Source organism: Piliocolobus tephrosceles, chromosome 3 (assembly GCF_002776525.5).
Source record: "Piliocolobus tephrosceles isolate RC106 chromosome 3, ASM277652v3, whole genome shotgun sequence".
In the NCBI taxonomy this organism is placed as follows: domain Eukaryota; kingdom Metazoa; phylum Chordata; class Mammalia; order Primates; family Cercopithecidae; genus Piliocolobus; species Piliocolobus tephrosceles.
In genome coordinates, this window is record NC_045436.1 from 177,781,125 (window position 1) to 177,799,104 (window position 17,980).

At 48.4% G+C, this 17,980-nt stretch overlaps 1 protein-coding gene across 2 annotated transcripts in view; it reads right to left on the minus strand.

The window, feature by feature from the left end:
- The window catches only part of C3H4orf50 (chromosome 3 C4orf50 homolog), a 60,730-nt gene that overhangs the window by 5,815 nt on the left and 36,935 nt on the right, over positions 1-17,980 (minus strand). For both annotated transcript variants that reach the window (XM_026455646.1, XM_026455645.1), the window contains 5 exons: positions 17,048-17,212; positions 13,039-13,095; positions 10,882-11,064; positions 4,619-4,667; positions 2,241-2,362 (listed from right to left, as the gene is read on the minus strand). In XM_026455646.1, the coding sequence (XP_026311431.1) occupies positions 2,241-2,362; positions 4,619-4,667; positions 10,882-11,064; positions 13,039-13,095; positions 17,048-17,212 (576 nt within the window). The remainder of the gene's footprint in view (positions 1-2,240; positions 2,363-4,618; positions 4,668-10,881; positions 11,065-13,038; positions 13,096-17,047; positions 17,213-17,980) is intronic.

The following is a 17,980-nucleotide window of genomic DNA, read 5'->3' on the forward strand; positions in this document are numbered from 1 at the left end:
TCTTTCTTTCTTTCTTTCTTTCTTTCTTTCTTTCTTTCTTTCTTTCTCTCTCTCTTTCTCTTTTCTCTCTCCTTCTTTCCTTTCTTTCTCTTTATTTCTTTCCTTCCCTCCTTCCTTCTTTCCTTTCTTTCTCCTTCCTTCCCTTCCTTCCTTCCTCTTTCTCTCTCTCTCTCTCCCCCTCCCTCCCTTCCTTCTTTCCTTCCTTCCTTTCTCTCTCTCTCTCTCTCTTTCTTTCTTGGATGGAGTCTCGCTCTGTTGCCCAGGCTGGAGTGCAGTGACACAATCTTGGCTCACTACAACATTGGCCTCCAGGGTTCAAACAATTCTCCTGCCTCAGCCTCCCGAGTAGCTGAGACTACAGGCATGCACCACCATGCCCAGCTAATTTTTGTATTTTTAGCAGAGATGGGGTTTCACCATGTTGGCCAGCTAGTCTCAAACTCCTGACCTCAAGTGATCCGCCTGCCTCGGCCCTTCAAAGTGCTGGGATTACAGGCGTGAGCCACTGCGCCCAGGCTGCCTAGAATATCTTCTACCTGCTGCCGATAAGGTAGACCAAAATAAAAAATCAGAGGTAATTAACCTAGGAATGATCAAAACTTTGTTTTTATTCCTAGATAAGAAGTCATTTAAAATGAAAGTTACCAGTCAGAAAAAAAAGTTTAAGGTCAATTACAATAGCTATCCTTTTTTTTGAATACCTCCCCTGTTTTTTATTCCAGGCACTATAATAAATACTTCATATGCATGATTTCACTGAATTGTCCCAACAAGCCTGAGAGTTAAATATTATTGTCTCTTTCATATTTTAGATAAAATAAATTAATGTAATCATGGAGGCAGGAAAGAAGCAGTAGGGATAAAAGAAGGGAGAAAAAATACAATCGGTGAAATAAAATAAGAGCAGTTTTCCTTCTGAGTAATGGCTGCTTTCTGTTTTTTTTTTTTTTTTTTTTCTGTGAGCACCTCTGATGTGCCAGGCACACACTCAGCTCTGCCTGCCTGATTTCTCCTCCTAACAGTAACAGGCAGGCAGCCGCATTTCACAGCTGAGAGTTACCTGCAGGCAGAGGAAGTACTTGCCCAACATCACACAGAACTAAAAAGGGGTAGGACTGGGACTTGAACTCAGATCTGCCAGACCCCAAAGCTCATAAGTAAAATAAGTTTTCTCTGGGAAGACAGAGGGGAGTGCTGCTCTGGCAATGACTGATTAGGATCTTCGGGACCAAACCTGCAGTGAGTGCAACTAGAAAAGCTAGAGGGGACTGTAGCAAAACATTTGTCTGGAGGCATCTGTGAGGACTTGTGGGACCAAAACTGAAAACAGAAGAGAAGTCAAGAAAAGCGGGCAGGACACTTGAGGATGTATTTCCCCTCGAGGTGAAGGCAGGGTCTGTGCAAGAAAGAGCCAAGTGAGAAGGTGAAAAGCTAAGGAGAGCTCTGAGCAGCCTCTTAGGTCCGACAGGGGAAAGGGCTCTGAAATACTCGACAGGCTTTTATGCCCTAGGAGTGAGCGTGAACCAGAAACGCAGCAGACCTCCTGAGCACTGGAACTCCTTGATGACTCAGCCCTGATGTGAGGAAGATGATCTGCCCTGACCAGAACAAAGGAAGTCCTCTGTGGATGGAGATACTGTCAGACCTCAAATTGTATCATCAGTGTTTCATACATGATGTCCAGCATCCACTAAAAGTCACCAGACAGCTGGGAGTGGTGGCTCACGCCTGTAATCCCAGCACTTTGGGAGGCCAAGGTGGGCAGATCAGGAGGTCAGGAGTTCGAGACCAGCCTGGCCAACAGAGTGAAACCTCATCTCTACTAAAAATACAAAAATTAGCTGGGCGCGGTGGTGGGCACCTGTAATCCCCAGATACTTGGGAGGCTGAGGCAGGAGAATCGCTTGAAACCAGGAGGCAGAGGCTGCAGTGAGCCGAGATCGTGCCACTGCACTCCAGCCTGGGCAACAGAGCAAGACTCCTCAAAAAAAAAGAAAAAAAAAAAAGTCACCAGACCCAGGACACATGATTTGAGCAGAAACAAACATTAAAATTAGATCATAGAAAGAGACTGAGGGTGAAACCTGGGGACGCTGTTGGGGAGTGGGTCGTGCTCTATTTCTTGACTTGGTGGTGTTTTTCCAGGTGTATATTGCTTGGATAATTTGCTAAGCTGTAAATGTGTTGTACTTTCAATAACAAAGTTCATTTACGAAATGAGGTGACAGGTGCCTTCTCACCTTCAGAAAATCCAGTTGGGCTGTCTGTGCTGGCCACTCCGGCTCGGCAACAGGCCAGGACTCTGAAGACGATGAGCTTTGGAGGACACTGTGCGTTTCAGGATTCAAGAGGTATGTCTGAGCTGGAAGGGAAAATTCTCAGTCAAGCCTCCACCAGGAACCTAGGTGAAAAGTCTACAAGTGTCTGGGCCCTGCCATAACCTTCTTCACTCTTTAGCCATTCCCAGATCACTCCTAGATCCCATGCCCCGGGGCAGAGGCCCTCTCAGATGCCTTTGAGCTCTCCAAGCACCTCACCCACACGTCTCTGATGGCGCTCTCATGATCTTGGGATATCCCAGAAAACTGCCTGCCTGCCTCGCCTTCCCCTACCTGGCTGCTAGCTCATTCCCTGCAGGGATCACAGCCTTCGCAAGCCGGCTTAGCTTCGTAAGCCCAGAAACACCTATGTGGGATCTGGCACATGGTGGCCCTCCTGACATGTCCAGTGAAAAAATAACCCAATCGGTCTAGTACATGTCCTTCTTTGAAAGGGGATGAAGCTGAGCCAGAGAGGGGAGGAGACTTGCCTGGGGCCACAGAGAGAAAATTAGTGGCAGAAGCAGACCAGCTAGGATCTGTGCCTCTCCAACTGTGAGAACAGGTGCCAAGTCAGGGTGTAGGGACAGAAGGCCAAGGTAGAGAAGGACAGGCCCATCCTGAGGCGTCAAAGACTGAGAACAGGTTTCTCTGGTCGTGTACTGACGTCATGCTATGTGCCAGGGGCCAGACACTCCAGAGGAAGGTCATGTTTTCCTCCTGTTAAAGAGTGTATGGCTCAGAGAGGTTAATGAACTCATCTAAGAATAGAATCTAGAAATAAGAACCACTAGATGAACAGATCTCAATAGCAGCTCAGTCCTAAAGGTAACACCATCCAGACGTTCTACATGTTTTTATCAAGCACCTGATCCAAACACAACACTAAACAAATCCTTAGGAGCCCCATCCTACCCGCACGCTCAGGGTAGTAAGCTGCGCTTAAACAAGACCCAACCAAATACCACCTGTTTCCCCAAAACTATTGAAATAAAAAAAAAGTAAAAGAAGGCCCAGGAAAATTCTGTCTGGTCAGGTAGTGGCTTAATTTTCTTTTTAATAATAAAAATAGGCCAGGCGCAATGGCTCACACCTGTAATCTCAGCACTTTGGGAGGCCGAGGCAGGCAGATCACATGAGGTCAGGAGTTTCAGACCAGCCTGGCCAACATGGAGAAACCCTGTCTCAACAAAAATACAAAAATTAGCCAGGCATGATAGTGGGTGCCTGTAATCCCAGCTACTGGGGAGGCTGAGGTGGGAGAATTGCTTGAACCGAGGAGGTGGAGGTTGCAGTGAGCTGAGATCACGCCATTGCACTCCAGCGTGGGTGACAGAGTGAGACTCCATCTCAAAAATAAATAAATAAATGAATAATAAAAATAACAGAACCAAAAAAAAAAAAAAAAAGCACTCATGTTACCATCTCTCTGAGTAACCATGGCTAGTACTTTAGTTGCTGTCCTAGCCTAAGTTGCAGATCAGACCCAGACGTGCACATAGAATCATACAGTTATAATTATATGAAACATTCCATATCCTAACAGTTTTTTTTTTTTTCTTTTTTTGAGATGGAATCTCGCTCTTTCACCAGGCTGGAGTGCAGTGGCATGAGCTCGGCTCACTGCAACCTCCTCCTCCCGGGTTCCAGCAATTCTCCTGCCTCAGCCTCCCGAGTAGCTGGGACTACAGGCACCCACCACCACGCCTCGCTAATTTTTGTATTTTTAGTAAAGACGATGTCTCACCATGTTGGCCAGGATGGTGTCAATCTCTTGACCTTGTGATCTGCCCTCCTCGGCCTCCCAAAGTGCTGGGATTACAGGCACGAGTCACCATGCCTGGCCCATATCCTAACAGTTTTAAACTTAGTAGAACATGGTAATTCCCACGCTGTTGCATGGCGTTTTTCAGTACCATTTTAATGACTATGTTGTATTTCACTGATTTTATGGGCTCGTTAACAATATTGAGGGTTTCCCCCAATTTTTCACTATTACAGATGCACTGGCAGGAACATGCCTGTCCACAGTCTTTCCACATACAGAATTACCTACCTAGGATAAGTTTCTAGGAGTGAAACTCTAGCACTGAGGAATTTGAACGTTTGTATTTTTCCAGTGTGTTCTCATTGTGAAATGAGAAGACAATGCCACACAGGAAAGGGGGAGGGAGAAGTGGGTCCCATTCCTTTTAGTAGCATGAACATGACAGTGGGCATCTCCCCCCTGGCCACAGTGTCCTGCTGGCCTGGACTTTTTCTGAGTACACACGCTTTTCCTGATCAAAAATCACACTGACCTCTTAGAGCTGCCGTCATCTCAGACTTGATGTCCAGGTGGTGGCTTGTCTGCAAGAAAACACACCTTGGCAGTTATTCCGCATGGCACTGGAGGGACAGCCTTGCACAGAGGACTGCAACTGGGCCAAGCAGGGCCATCACCCCTCCCTGAAAAAACTGCATTCTGTGTAGGACCAGCCCTGCCTCTGTGCATGAAGGCCTCCCTCCTCTTCTCTCCAGGATGCTCGAAGGAGAACAGGAATTGGTTTTGCTCTTAGGAAACACGGGCACAGAAAAATGATTCCATTTCCTTTTCTCAAATTAAATCTCCAAATAGAGACAGTAATAAAAGTGCTTTAGAAACCGCTATTAAAAAACATTTTAATGAGGACATCCGGTGCTCTGATGTCTCCCCTGGGGGCCCTGATTTAATCACCCAGGAATTCAGGTCAGGCTTGGGTCTGAGTGCACCACCGCACAGACCAGTGTCCTCCTGGTTCCGCACTGCACGGGGCAGGTGAGAAGTGAGATGGCAATGATCACTCAACTGATTGGCCCACGGCCCCCAGGTGGTTGAGTAAGAACAACTGCTGGATCTTCAAGGCAGGTGAGAGTTGTTTCCAGACCGGCAGCCTGGATCTCGCTTCCTCCTGGGTGTTTCTGCGATAGCTGTCTTCCCTGTCTCCACTTCCAACACCCTGGTCACACTCTTCCTCCAGGTATAGGAGACCATCTCCATGTCTGGAAGGGCCCTGCCCTCTCTTTCTGTCTCTGGTGAACTTCTACATAGATGTCAAGGCCCAAGTCAAATGTTGCCTCCTCTGTGAAGTCTTCCCTGACTGCACCTGGCATAGTTCAGCCACTTGCCTCTCACACAGCCCCTCCTGTGCTGCAGCGGCACCTGGGTTCTATGAGGGTCCCCCTCTAACCTGAATTGACTGGTGCAGGGCCTAATACTCAGGGACATGGGTAATGGCTCAGCCGTCTTCTGGTAGTGACCGGATCACACCAACACTCCTGGGAGCCTTCGGTACCAGGCACAATGCCTGCTCCTAAACGGTGCTCTTAGAGCACTTTGCTGTCGCCCGTATCAACACTGCTGTGGCTTCAAGCACCATGGACTCTCCCACCCCCATGCCTGTGCCCAAGCAGGTCTCGCAGCCTTGAGACCTTCACTCCATCTTTTCAGCTGTTAAATCTTGCTTTCTGTCCTTCAAGGCCGGGCCTGAGTGCTTCCTCCTCCTCCAATCTGTCTCTCTCTCCTCTCTGCTTACTTCCAGTGCTTTGAATGAATGCCTTTTATTGCCCCTGGGTTTAAAGTCAGGTGTCTCCTCATTAGATAGAGGCTCCTTCAATGAGAGACTGAGGTTTGGTTTGCCTTCGTAGAGGATACACCCGCAGAGCAGCCTCAGGTGCACTCAACTGACTTCTGGGTGGCCCTGCATTCAGTATGTGATTGGGGTGCAAGGACCCTTGTCTGCTTCTAGCTCCTCAACTACCGCATGGGCCTGGAGTGGCTGGAGACGGGCTGTGTGAGAGGCAGAGCTGGGCTTTCTTAGATTGAGTCCTGGCTCTGCCACTCACTGATTCCATGATCCTGGCCAAGTCAGTTGAGTTCTCTGAGCCTCCCCCTTTCCATCTGCGGAACGGAAATACAGGACCAATATGTTCTTTGTAGGAGTCCACCAGAATGAGATGAGAAGGAATGTCCACTAAATGCCAGTGACACAGAGTAAGGGACAGATGAAGACTTGTGCTACATTCTCCCGAGCCCTGCTTCTCTCCCCACGCAGACTTTTAGGGGAATATTCTAAGTTTCATAAAGGCAGGAGTTAAAGAGAAAATAATTGCCTGGATCCTTGGAGGCCCAGGCTTGGGGATTTGCAGATTTAATGAACTGGGGGAGTTCAGGGTTTTGAGGGACAATTCTTCAATCGTCTGAGTATGACTGCCCCTTTTTCAGACCAGATTCCATTTCCAAAGGCCCGCAACTAGATCTCGTTGACAAATACCCAGAGGAAAGCAGGAGGTGTCAGGAGGAAGAAACAGCAGGGCGAGAGGAGGTAAAATTAGCATCTTCCTTACTAGGTCACCTACCTCTTTGCCCCGACCGGATGACTCTCCCCTGCTAGTGCACCCAAGGTCCCTGGCTGTGCCCAGGGGAGCAAAACTGAGAGTTTGCTTGGAGGTGCCCCGAAAGCTGTTGGGTGTCTGTGTGTGACAGGTGCGGCGCCAGGCATCTGACATGGGGTCTTATTCAAATCTCGCAGAGCCCCATCGGGGGACAGCAGCCTCCACCCAGCCAAAGACGACAGGTGGCTTAGGCAGGTGAAAGGCAAGTGCCAAGTTCATGAGATGGGTAACTATTGAGAATGAAGCTGTCATCATCTGCTGGTGAATCTCCATGCCCAGAGAGAGGACAGGAAACCAGCCCCCAGGAGCACAGGAAGCTCCGGAGTCCTCTGTTCTCTGATGGGAACTTCCATCTGTAGATTGGACCTCAGGGGCAGACCCTGGGTGGGGGGGGGGGGAGGGCAGGAGAGCCAGCTGCCATCCTAGCCAGTGCTGTGACCCAGGTGAGCCCCAGCACCCCTCTTCTCCTCTCCTTTGGTACCCGGGCCTCTGCCTCCAAGGTCTCAGGGACAGGGTAACCAAGTATAGACAGCAAAGGTGTCTCATTTCACGCTTGTGAATATCAACAGACTAGGTCCAGGCAAAACACAGGAAAAATAAAAGGCCCCCTGGGGCTAGGGGTCGGTAGGGGGATAGGAGAGGAAGCAAAACAGGCCCAGCAAGGTGCCCTGAGCCCTGCTCACTCAAGGCGTCCAGGAGACAAGGTGGAATTAAGAACTCCCGAGAGGTTTTAGGAATCTGAGAACAGCAGGAGCCTGCCTTCCCTGAGGGCCCATCTCCAGCTAACATCAGGGAGGTGGCAAGACCCGTGTTCCCAGCAGAAGGAAGAGTGACCTTTGCCATGGCCAGCCTGACCTCGTGGGATTCCCTTCATCTCCAGAACAGGCACCTGAGCTGGAGAGAATCAGCACAGCAGAAGGAAGGAAGCCAGGGCGGATACAAGGGTGACCCATGGATGCTAGTGACCCGGATGGTACAACAGCAGATGCCAGCACAGACGGTGGCGCTAGCACCCATGGCCCCCAGCCCATCGCCACATGCCTGTGGAAAGGGCACTGGGGCTGAACCGACTGAGGCTCAATTTCCACCACCCACCCAAACCAGGACAAGCAAAGAAAATGGAAATACAAAGATTCAGTCACGTGCAGGGAAGGGAGGTGGTCACTGACTGCTGCCTGCATGGCCACCAGGCCACGCCACCTCCTCCTGAATGGGTAGAGCTTAGTGGCCCCAGCCCGAGGCCCAGCCCCCACCCCCTCAACAGCCCTGGGACGTGCTGAGGCTCAGGGTCCCCTGTGGACCCTTGCAGCAGGATGCTGGGAAGGTGGAGTAAGCAGATCCACGGAGAGCGTGCGAGGCGGAGGGCAGCGTGAGCCTTGGCCACTGTGGCTTGGCTGGATAAATGAAGGCAGCCTGTCCAATTGGGACCCTAGCCCAGCCCATGCCCCCGTCCCAAAGGTAGGGGCCAGAGAATGGGAGCGTCTCAGGACACCGTGGGCACCAGGAGCCCAAGACCGTCCAGGGGTGTTCCCGGAAGGTACATCAACCCTCCACTGCCTGGCTGGAGTTTCCAGGACCTGTCCCTTGCTGCTCTGGCACTTCCCACCTCCAGCCCATCAGAGTCTCCTCAGCCATCCTGGCAATCCTCCTGGGCTCCTATCCAGAGCCCAAAGGCCTCCATTGGGAATTCCATCTGTGTCCTCTGAATCGAGAGTTACTGTCCATCAAGCAAGCAGCACTGGATCCGCTTCCTGCCCGGCTACCAGTAGGAGGAGCTGCCAATGCCACTCCCACCCTGCTCTCCACTAAGAACCAAGATGCAGACACCCCGCCGAGGCACAGGTGCCTGTGACCTCCCATCCAGCCCAGCCTCTCCCCACTCCTCCCCATGGCTTCCCATCAGCCCAGCCTCTCCCCACTCCTCGCCTGGGGATCACTCTGCAGCCTGGAGTTCTCTCAGTTTCTGAAACACATCATACTTTTTTTTTCACTTTCAAAAGGTCTGTCAGGGACACCCTGGTCCACGGAAGCATGTCCGGGCCCAGAAGCACATCCTTATAGGAGATGAATGAATCCGTCCGATGACATTATTATAACTCTCCCTGCTCTCATTCTGGGCTCTCAAATGACAGATGAGGAAATGAATGAAAAATTTTGATTTTCCAGATAATTCTACTATAGGGAGAGAATATGCTGACAATTTTTCATCCATCCATCAGATACTTCAACCTGTGTAATAGTTCTATTTCTCATAGGAAACTTAAAAATTAATGTTCCAGTGTATACATCATTCTCTGTGAGTTTGGTCATTGTAAGTCAGTCTATCCAACCCCAGTGAACATTTCAATTCTAGCTCCATGGCCTAGGAGAATGGGGAGCAGCCCTTGGAAGGTGGGCCGCTGCTATGATGTCCCCTCAGCAGACAGATAGCTGGCCTTCCAGGATGACACCAGCTGCATTTGCTGTTTGATACTTTCACAACCTGGAACTCTGCTTTCGATTTTTTTTTTTTTTTTTTTTTTTGACGGAGTCTTGCTCTGTCACCAGGCTGGATGGAGTGCAGTGGCGTGATCTCGGCTCACTGAAACCTCCACTTCCCTGGTTCAAGAGATTCTCCTGCCTCAGCCTCCTGAGTAGCTGGGACTACAGGCATGTGCCACCACACCTGGCCCATTTTTGTATTTTTAGTAGAGACAGGGTTTCTCCATGTTGGCCAGGATGGTCCCGATCTCCTGAGCTTGTGATCTGCCTGCTTTGGCCTCCCAAAGTGCTGGGATTACAGGCGTAAGCCACCGTATCCAGCTTGCTTTCAATTTTATCTCACTTAACCCCCAGATATCAGGTCTGTAGTGGATCTCAAGGACTATGAAGGCACTTTGACAAAATTCTGCTCTTTTCTCACCCCTATTCTAGTTCTGAAGGAGTCTTGTACCCCTTGGGCAAAGAGAAGAGCAAGAGACTGGGAGCCTGGGGCTCTGGATTCAAGTTCTGCCTATGGACCGAGTCAACAAATGGCCCTGAACATGCCTCTTGGCCTCCAGGCCTCCATCTCTGCTGTGCAATGATTTGGACCAGAAGGGATCTCTGAAGGCTGTGAGGGAAAGGAAGGATCAGAGGAGGTTGGCCTTGTAGAGACCAGGCTGGGCAGAGCTGCAGAGGGAGACTCAGACCTGGTGCCAAGGGGCTGAGAGCAAGTCTCATAGGCAGAGCCTGGAAGGACCGTGGAAAATAGTCCCGGCTGTGTTTAACGTGGGAGCTGCGTCTCGCCTGCGCACATAAGGAGCGGAGCTGGTCTGGCAGGGGCGTTGCTGGCTTGTCCCCAGGAAGGGGGCTGCATGTATGTGTGTGGGCAGGCATGGCTGGGCACCCATGGGTGCCGACTGTAGTCAGGAGAGCTGGCATTCATCTCCACTTGCACTGCCTGTGTTACCCGGAGCACATCTCCTAACCTCTCTGGCCTCAATTTCCTCTTTTGTTGACCACTGGAAGAAGAGATTCTCATTCCTTTGGTTCATTATTTCATTCATTCAACAAACATTCTTCCAGGTTTGTGGCAGATTCTCAGAGCCAGGCACTGGGAAGACAAAGATGGCTATGGAGCCGCTCTGGGCCCACTGGAGAGGGGCCCACAAAGCCCTGCAACAGCCGGGAGAGCTCCCTGCTCACGCCCCGTCATGCACAGCCACATGCAATGGAGCACAGGGGAGGCTGTGGCTAACTCTCTGGTCTGCAGGGCTCAGAGCAGGCTGCCTGGGCAAGGTCACACCTGTACCTTGAAGGATGGACAGGAGGTCATGGGGTGACTGAAGCAACCTGCCAGAGGAAGTGGCCAGTGCACAGGTCCCGGCACAAAAGATCCATCTTGTGACACATGCAGTGAAGCTTGTATGATGCTAATTTACAATCACTGTTTGCATCCGTGCACTGCACCATTTCCTGAGCACTGTAAAGGGTAAGGACTGCCAGATGCACCTTCCCATGCCCACCCAGGGCATGGGCACAGAGGAAAAGCCAGGGGGTGTCTTCTTGGATAGTGTCTGTGGATGGAGACAGGGAGGAAAGGAGGGGCTGTTTGGGCCAGGCCGGGGCATGCAAGGGACGTGCCCACACCCCATAGGAAGCAGAGACAGGGCCGTCTCTGGGATTCTACCTCTGGGACTCCCGGAGCCAGGAAGGTGGCCGCGTACTCAGCCAGTGCCACGTCGTTGAGCATGTTCTGTGCTAGCTCAGAGAGCAGGAGGTTCCCCAGCCCATGTCTGTGCAGCTCCTGCAGCAGGTGGGTGATCAGGCGGTTCCTCTCCCGGCACTTCTGGACCAGGGAAGCTATCTTGGCCTGAAAGGGAGGGAGGCCATGGATGCAGAGCTACCAGCAGGGCTGTGTGGCTGAGCTGGGGGACTGCGGGCCAGAGGGTCAGCTGAGGCCCCTACTCACCATCCCCAACTCTCCCTCCGCTCAGCGGAGCAGGCTTCTCCCTGCAACGCCTCCCTGCACCCACTGCCCTCCCCATGGTCTAGGCTCGAGGCAGCAGGGGTCAAGAGCGTGGATTTGGGCCCCACCACGGACCAGCTCTGTGAGCAAGCTCCCCTTTGCACCTCGACTTGCCCATCTGTACAATGGGGGTTGTCACGGACACCAGGATAAAAGGAGATGGTGCAGGGAGGCACCTACCAAGTCTCGTGTTTCTATCCTTATCTCACATTTAGATAGCACTTTATAAGGGTTTGTGGTCTTCATTCAAAGAAACGCTCCACAGCAAATGATGGCAATGAGAGTGAGGAGGAGGGAAGCCTTGCACTGTGGGAGCTTCACGGTCTGCTCTGCACTTTCCCAGCTACCACGTCTGCAGAGGCTCGGCAGGAATTATGACGATTTTCATTTTACAGGCGCCAACTCGAGGCTCAGACAGACACGGAAATGTGGGGTGGGAAATAACTTTAGGAACTGTGTGGCTCATGTTTCTGATTTGACGGCTGAGGAAACTGAGGCCCCAGAGGGAGGATGACTCTGCAGGTCAGCGGGAGTCCAGGGCATAACCGGGTTCTGCTGATGCCCAGCCCAGGGCACCTCCCTCTCCACTCTGCCCTGAGACCAGAAAGAAAGAGCAGAGCCCCCAGCTTCTCCCCAGATCCAGGCCCATGTTCGAGATGAAATGTGTTACCTTAACCAAATTCCGTGTCCTGCTAGCAAAGAACATATGAAACCCCGTGGGCGAGTAATGACATTTCCGGGAGTTGATCTTAAACATAAATGTCTAGACACGTGGAGAAAACCTTTCAGAGAAAAACTACATCAGCCAGGTACGGTGGCTCACGCCTGTAATCCCAGCACTTTGGGAGGCCGAGGGGGAGTGGATCACGAGGTCAGGAGTTCAAGACCACCCTGGCCAACATGGCAAAACCCCATCTCTACTGAAAATACAAAAATTAGCCAGGTGTGGGGGCGCACGCCTGTAATCCCAGCTACCTGGGAGGCTGAGACAGGAGAATCACTTGAACTCGGGAGGCAGAGGTTGCAGTGAGCCGAGATCGAACCATTGTACTACAGCCTGGGTGAGAGAGCGACACTCCGTCTCAAAAAAACCAAAAGTGCGTCACAGTGTTTATATACAATTAATGATACAAAAGAGAGAGCGAGATAGAAAGGAAGGTGCTTGAGCATACAGTGCAGGGGTGGTGATTTTATGAACCAAGGCGTCTCGCGCTTCACCCCAGCATGAACAGTGCAGCCTCAAAGGCTGGAACCCACCTCCTAGGTCACCCCATCGAGTGGGAACAGGAGGAGGCAAACGTACAGACATCGTAGGCTTTCAAACACATGGGAAACATACCGAAGGAAAAGACATGGAAATGCCATGTGCAAGCAGGGGCTGCTGCTTTCTGTCTCCTTCATTCTTTCCAGTTTTGTTTTGTTTTGTTTTGAGTCAGGATCTCACTCTGTTGCCCAAGCTGGAGAGCGTGATGTGATCTTAGCTCACTGCAGCCTTGACCTCCTGGGTTCAAGCAATCCTCCTACCTCCGCCCTCCCAAGTATCTGGGACTACAGACGCACGCCACCACGCCAGGCTAATTTTTGTGTTTTCTGTAGAGATGGGGTTTCACCATGTTGCCCAAGCCAGTCTCAAACTTCTGAGCTCAAGCAATCCACCCGCCTCAGCCTCCCAAAGTGCTGGGATTACAGGTGTGAGCCATCGCACCTGGTCCTATCCAAACTTTTATACAATACAGGTGGATTACATGTCTAATAGGAAAAATACTAAACTCCCTGTTTTGAAAGAGGCATTTCATATTGATTTTATGGACATATTACCTTCAGGGGAGTCACTGCCAACTTTGCTTCATGTTGCTTTTTCTGAAGTTCTTCAAGCTGAAATAAAAGTGACATATTTGACAATGCTGCACTGTCATTTACCACTGTCCAGAGTTTCCCCAGGCAAGCCGGGCTCAGAGCAGCTGGCAGTTGCCTGCCCTCTTTACCCTCAGGGGGACTCAGTGCTGGGAACAGGGGCCTTTCCCACCACCTGCCTGGCAGGATCACGGGAGGACAGATGTTCTGAATACTCAAGAATCAGCTCTGCCCAGCTACAGTGGCCGGGGCCAACTCCAAGCTCTCTTCTGAGTCTCCAAGCAGCTTGGCAGTTTTCTGGTCTTGTGGTAAATATACAAGTTCCTGAGCCAGACACCAGGGGTCCTAATCCCGGCTCAGCCAGTCGCTGGAACTGAGATCTTGTGCAAGACACTCTTTCTGCCTCAGTCTTCTCATCTGTGAAGGGGGCTTATATGACTGCCCCCCTCTCCCCCCCCCCGCTGGTGAGAACTGTAGTGAGGATTCAGTGAACCCATTCATGTAAAGTGCTTAGAACAAGCCCTGGCATCTGTCAGTGATCAATAAACTCATGTTACTATTAGGGGTAGATGAAAGCTGGACACAGATTCTTTGAGACTGCTCCCCGTGGAGGGGGTTCCTATCCTCTTCCCTCAGATCTGGGCAGGCCTGAGAAGCCTTGACTCACAGAATGCAGTGGAAGTGGCCCTGGGGCCTTTGTGGGTCCAGCTTTGAAGAGGAATGGCAGCTTCCACTTTGGGTGTCTTCTGTTTCTGAGCCAGGATTTAAGAATCCCAAGTGCCCACTGGGAAGACTGTGAGACATGACAGAAAAAGGGAAGGCACAGGTGGGGGCTGCCTTCCGCCACCCTGCAGAGGGGCCAGGACGTGAGTGAGGCCGCCAGGGATCTCCCAGCCAAGCCTGGCATCCAGCTGGATACCACTGAGTCATGCCCACTGATCCCTTGGAGGGCGGAATAGCCTGGCCGAGTCCTGTCTGAATTCCTGAGCCATAAGATGCAACAAAGCAGGTGTTGTGTGAGTTCTTCTAACTCTCTCAGTCCCTTTGTAGTCAGTTAAAAAAATCAAATAAAAAGCCACAAGCCTCTTCCTCATCCCCAACCTCTTCTGACCAACATACCCATATGGGTCAGAATGTGTGTATATGAAATTATATTACGCAAAAGATCTTGCATCTTGCTTCCTAATTAAATAATATGCAAGATTTTAAAAGAATGAGATCAGTTTGTATGTGATACAAAAATTTTGGTGCTATTTTCGTATTAACACATAGAAACTGACCTCGTTCTTTTAAAATCTTGCATATTATTTAATCACGAAGCCGAAACAAATTGATTTGACCAGTTCTTTGTTTATGGAAATTTATATTAGTTCTGTTTCTTTGTTTTACAAACAAGATTTCAGTGAACATTTCCATATATCTGTTTTTGGCACACCATTCCTAATATATTCAAAGAGTAAAATTCCAGCTTTAAGCAGACTGTCTTATATTCAAAAGGCACTCAATCATATTTGCAGGCTTGGATTAAACCTTCTGTCTGCTTCAGTTTAGGAAAGAACATAAATATGCCACAGTGAGATAAGTATTGGGCATTTGCAATCAAAAAGTGAACGAGAAGAAATTAAAAAGATAACCTACAGAATTGGAGGAAATATTTGCAAATCATCTATCTAATAAAGGACTTCTATCTAGAACATAAAAGGAACTCTCACAACTTAACAAAAAGAGAGTTAATTAACCCTATTAGAAAAATGGGAAGAATCTGAATAAACTCTTCTTCAAATAAGACATACAAATGACCCATAAGCACGAGAAAAGATGTTCCACATTATTAGCCATCAGAAAATACAACTCAAAACCAATGAAAGACAATTTCCCACTAACTAGGATGTCTATGATAAAAAAGACAGCTAGTAGCAAATGCTAGTGAGGGTGAAAACCTTCCTACACTGCTGGTGAGAACATGAAATAAAATGATCAGAGACACTCTTCCTCTTTAAAGCAACTGCGATTGAGATGTTCAGGAATTCTATTACAAAAATTTCATCATAAAACTGAGAACTGCTAAAAAGAATCCTAGGGAAATTCTCAACCTGCAAAATACACGAACTGAAATTAAGAACTAAAGTGAGTTTAAGAGCAAATTAGATTCATCCAAAGAGTACTGTTTAGCTGGAAGAGAGATTCGAAGGAACTACTGAAACTGAGCAGAAAGAAAAGAGAATGAAAATAATTTAAAATATACTTAAAGTCTAATTCACGTGTAACTGAAGTTTCCACTCCCCACAGGCCAGTGACAGATAAGAGAAAAAAGCAATACTAGCTCTTGTGTTGGTTGAAGACACAGTGAACAAGACACACTCAATTATTGCTGGTGGCATGGAAGGGGATACCACTACTTTGGAAAGCAATTTGTGATATGTAGCTAAGACTCAACAATATTCCCACCTTTGGAGCCAGTAGTCCCAGTTCTCTGAACTGTTTTATATAAACAGTTATCTGTAAGTTCATAGAAATAGCTCTAGATGCAACAATTGGGGAATAGTTAAGGAAACCACATCCACCCAATAGATTACTACACAGTCAATCATAGACAAAAAATCACAGATTACTACACAGTCAAACAGTCATACATATGAGGACTATGCAGCCACATGGACAAATGAACATAAAACTCTACATATAACATGCTTTGATCTTACAAAAAACACATGAGAGAAGAGCCAGAAATTATACTGTAATGCTGAGGCTGTATTTTTCATCTATCAACTTGTCCAAAAATTGTAAAGTTGCTAACATTCAGGATAACAAGTTATGGGCAAATGAGTAGACCCGTTTCCAAAATGATAGCAAAATGATACTATCATTTTGGAGGATTATTTGCCATTACCTATCGCAGTTAATGATTTATACATCCTTTGTTTTGCTGGAAATTTCCCATTTAGATATACAGCAGATGTATATGCCGAGAGATAAAAATGTTCATTGAAGCTGCGTTTGTAATGCAAAGAAACGGAAACAACTTGAATTTCCACCAGCAAAAAACTTGATTAAACAAGTTATGATTTGGCCTCATGATGACATAATACACACGATTTTAAATGAATGAGGTCACTTTGTATGTGTGGATATGAAAATACCACAAGATTCTTAAATGAGAAAATGAAGATGTAGAATAGTTTTGTACAGTATAATTTCAAACATGTACACATCTACACACATTCAGAAAGTGGGTAGATAGGGTTGAAAAAATATTGGAAGTCAGAAAAGGTTGAGGTTGAGAAGAAGGAAAGCTTTTATATTTTTTTATTTAAAAAAATTTAGATGATTAAGATTTGCAGACAGTTGTAAGAAATAATAGAGAGAGCTCTCTCGTACATGTTTTTTGAGACAGGGTCTTGCTCTGTCACCCAGGCTGGAGTGCACCCTTGTACATTTTGCCCAGTTTCCCCCAGTGGGAATATTTTGCAAAACTATAGTGTCATATCACAACCAGGAATTGAAACGGCCGCAATTCACTGAGCTTTTTCAGCTCTCTCCAGTTTTACGCGTGTGTGTCTGCGTGTTAAATTCTGTGCAGTTCTGGTACCTGTATACTTTTGCATCTGCACTGCCGTGTCATAGACACATCCACTTCCCTCTGACAGACGAAGGGCTTTAACTTGTATTTATATGACACTGTAAACCTGCTTGACTTTTTAAAGAAACCACATATGTGCATTTTTAAATTTAACAGAGAAGGGATCATAGAGTCTGTGTTGTTCTTCCTAGTACTGTCCTATACTTTAAACATCCAGTACCCTAGAACTTAAAGTATAATAAAAAATAAATAAAATTTAAAAAAAAATCCAGTACCTGCTCCCGACCGGCTGGAAGGGTGAGGGAGCGCTCAACTCATCCTTATCCACTCCCCAAATGCCCTGGGGTGTGGGAGCCCTGGCTGACAAGAGGGGAAAGAAAGTGTTTCCCACACCTTGGTCTGGAGCTCCTCCTGGAGGCGGGTGGCCTCGTTCCGAGATGCCTGGAGGGCAGCGCCCTGGTCCCGGAGCTGGCACTGCAGGGTCAGCACCCGGTGATGGAGCTGCTGGGCGCGCAGCCTGGGATCCTCCTCAGTAACCTCGGCCTCTGAGTCCCGGAGCTGCGGAATGCACGGATTTGAATGAAATTTTTAGGTTATCTTCCAAACAATTTGCCTTAGCCAACAAACTGTACCTGTTTCCCCACTCCTTAGTTTGTTTTCTTTTTTTGTTTTTTTTTTTCCCACTTACATTTCCCTTACAGTAAAACAGTTTTAGAAAATAGGGTAGCAGAATTCACTCCCAATCCGATTATCCTGCAGAAGCTTTATTATCCATAGATTTTCTGCAGACTTCCTGCTAAGCCCCTCGACATGTGCATGTATAAGAGTGGGTGGTTCTGCTTGGTTTCCGGAGGGGGACGTTGGGGAGGGCCTGGAGAGTCCCAGAATAACAGCCTGGAATATTAGCTTCAAAATTATGTGCAGTGGGGTGGCATTCCAGAATCTGCTGTAATAGATGCCAGTCACTGTCATACTGAAACAGGGTGATGAGTGAAATTGAATGCTCCAATCAAATTATGAGATGCTTATTACGCTAAAGCATAATATATTTATATAAAACAGAAGATACTGTATCTCCCATAGGCACTTTTCTTAAATCAATACAATTGCCTCTTACTCTTCTGGGATCTAACGTAAGAGTAGCAGGTTTCATTCAGATGCCAAAGGGAAATTCTGGGAGGGAGGACAGTGAGAGGGAAGAGGCTGGCTTTGCATTGTGGGAAGTGTGGCAAAATGGGAGAGGTGCTACTGCCCTCACATGGTTTTGAAGTCTAAATTCTTATTTTTTTAAATAACTCACATACATACACACAAGCATACATAAAC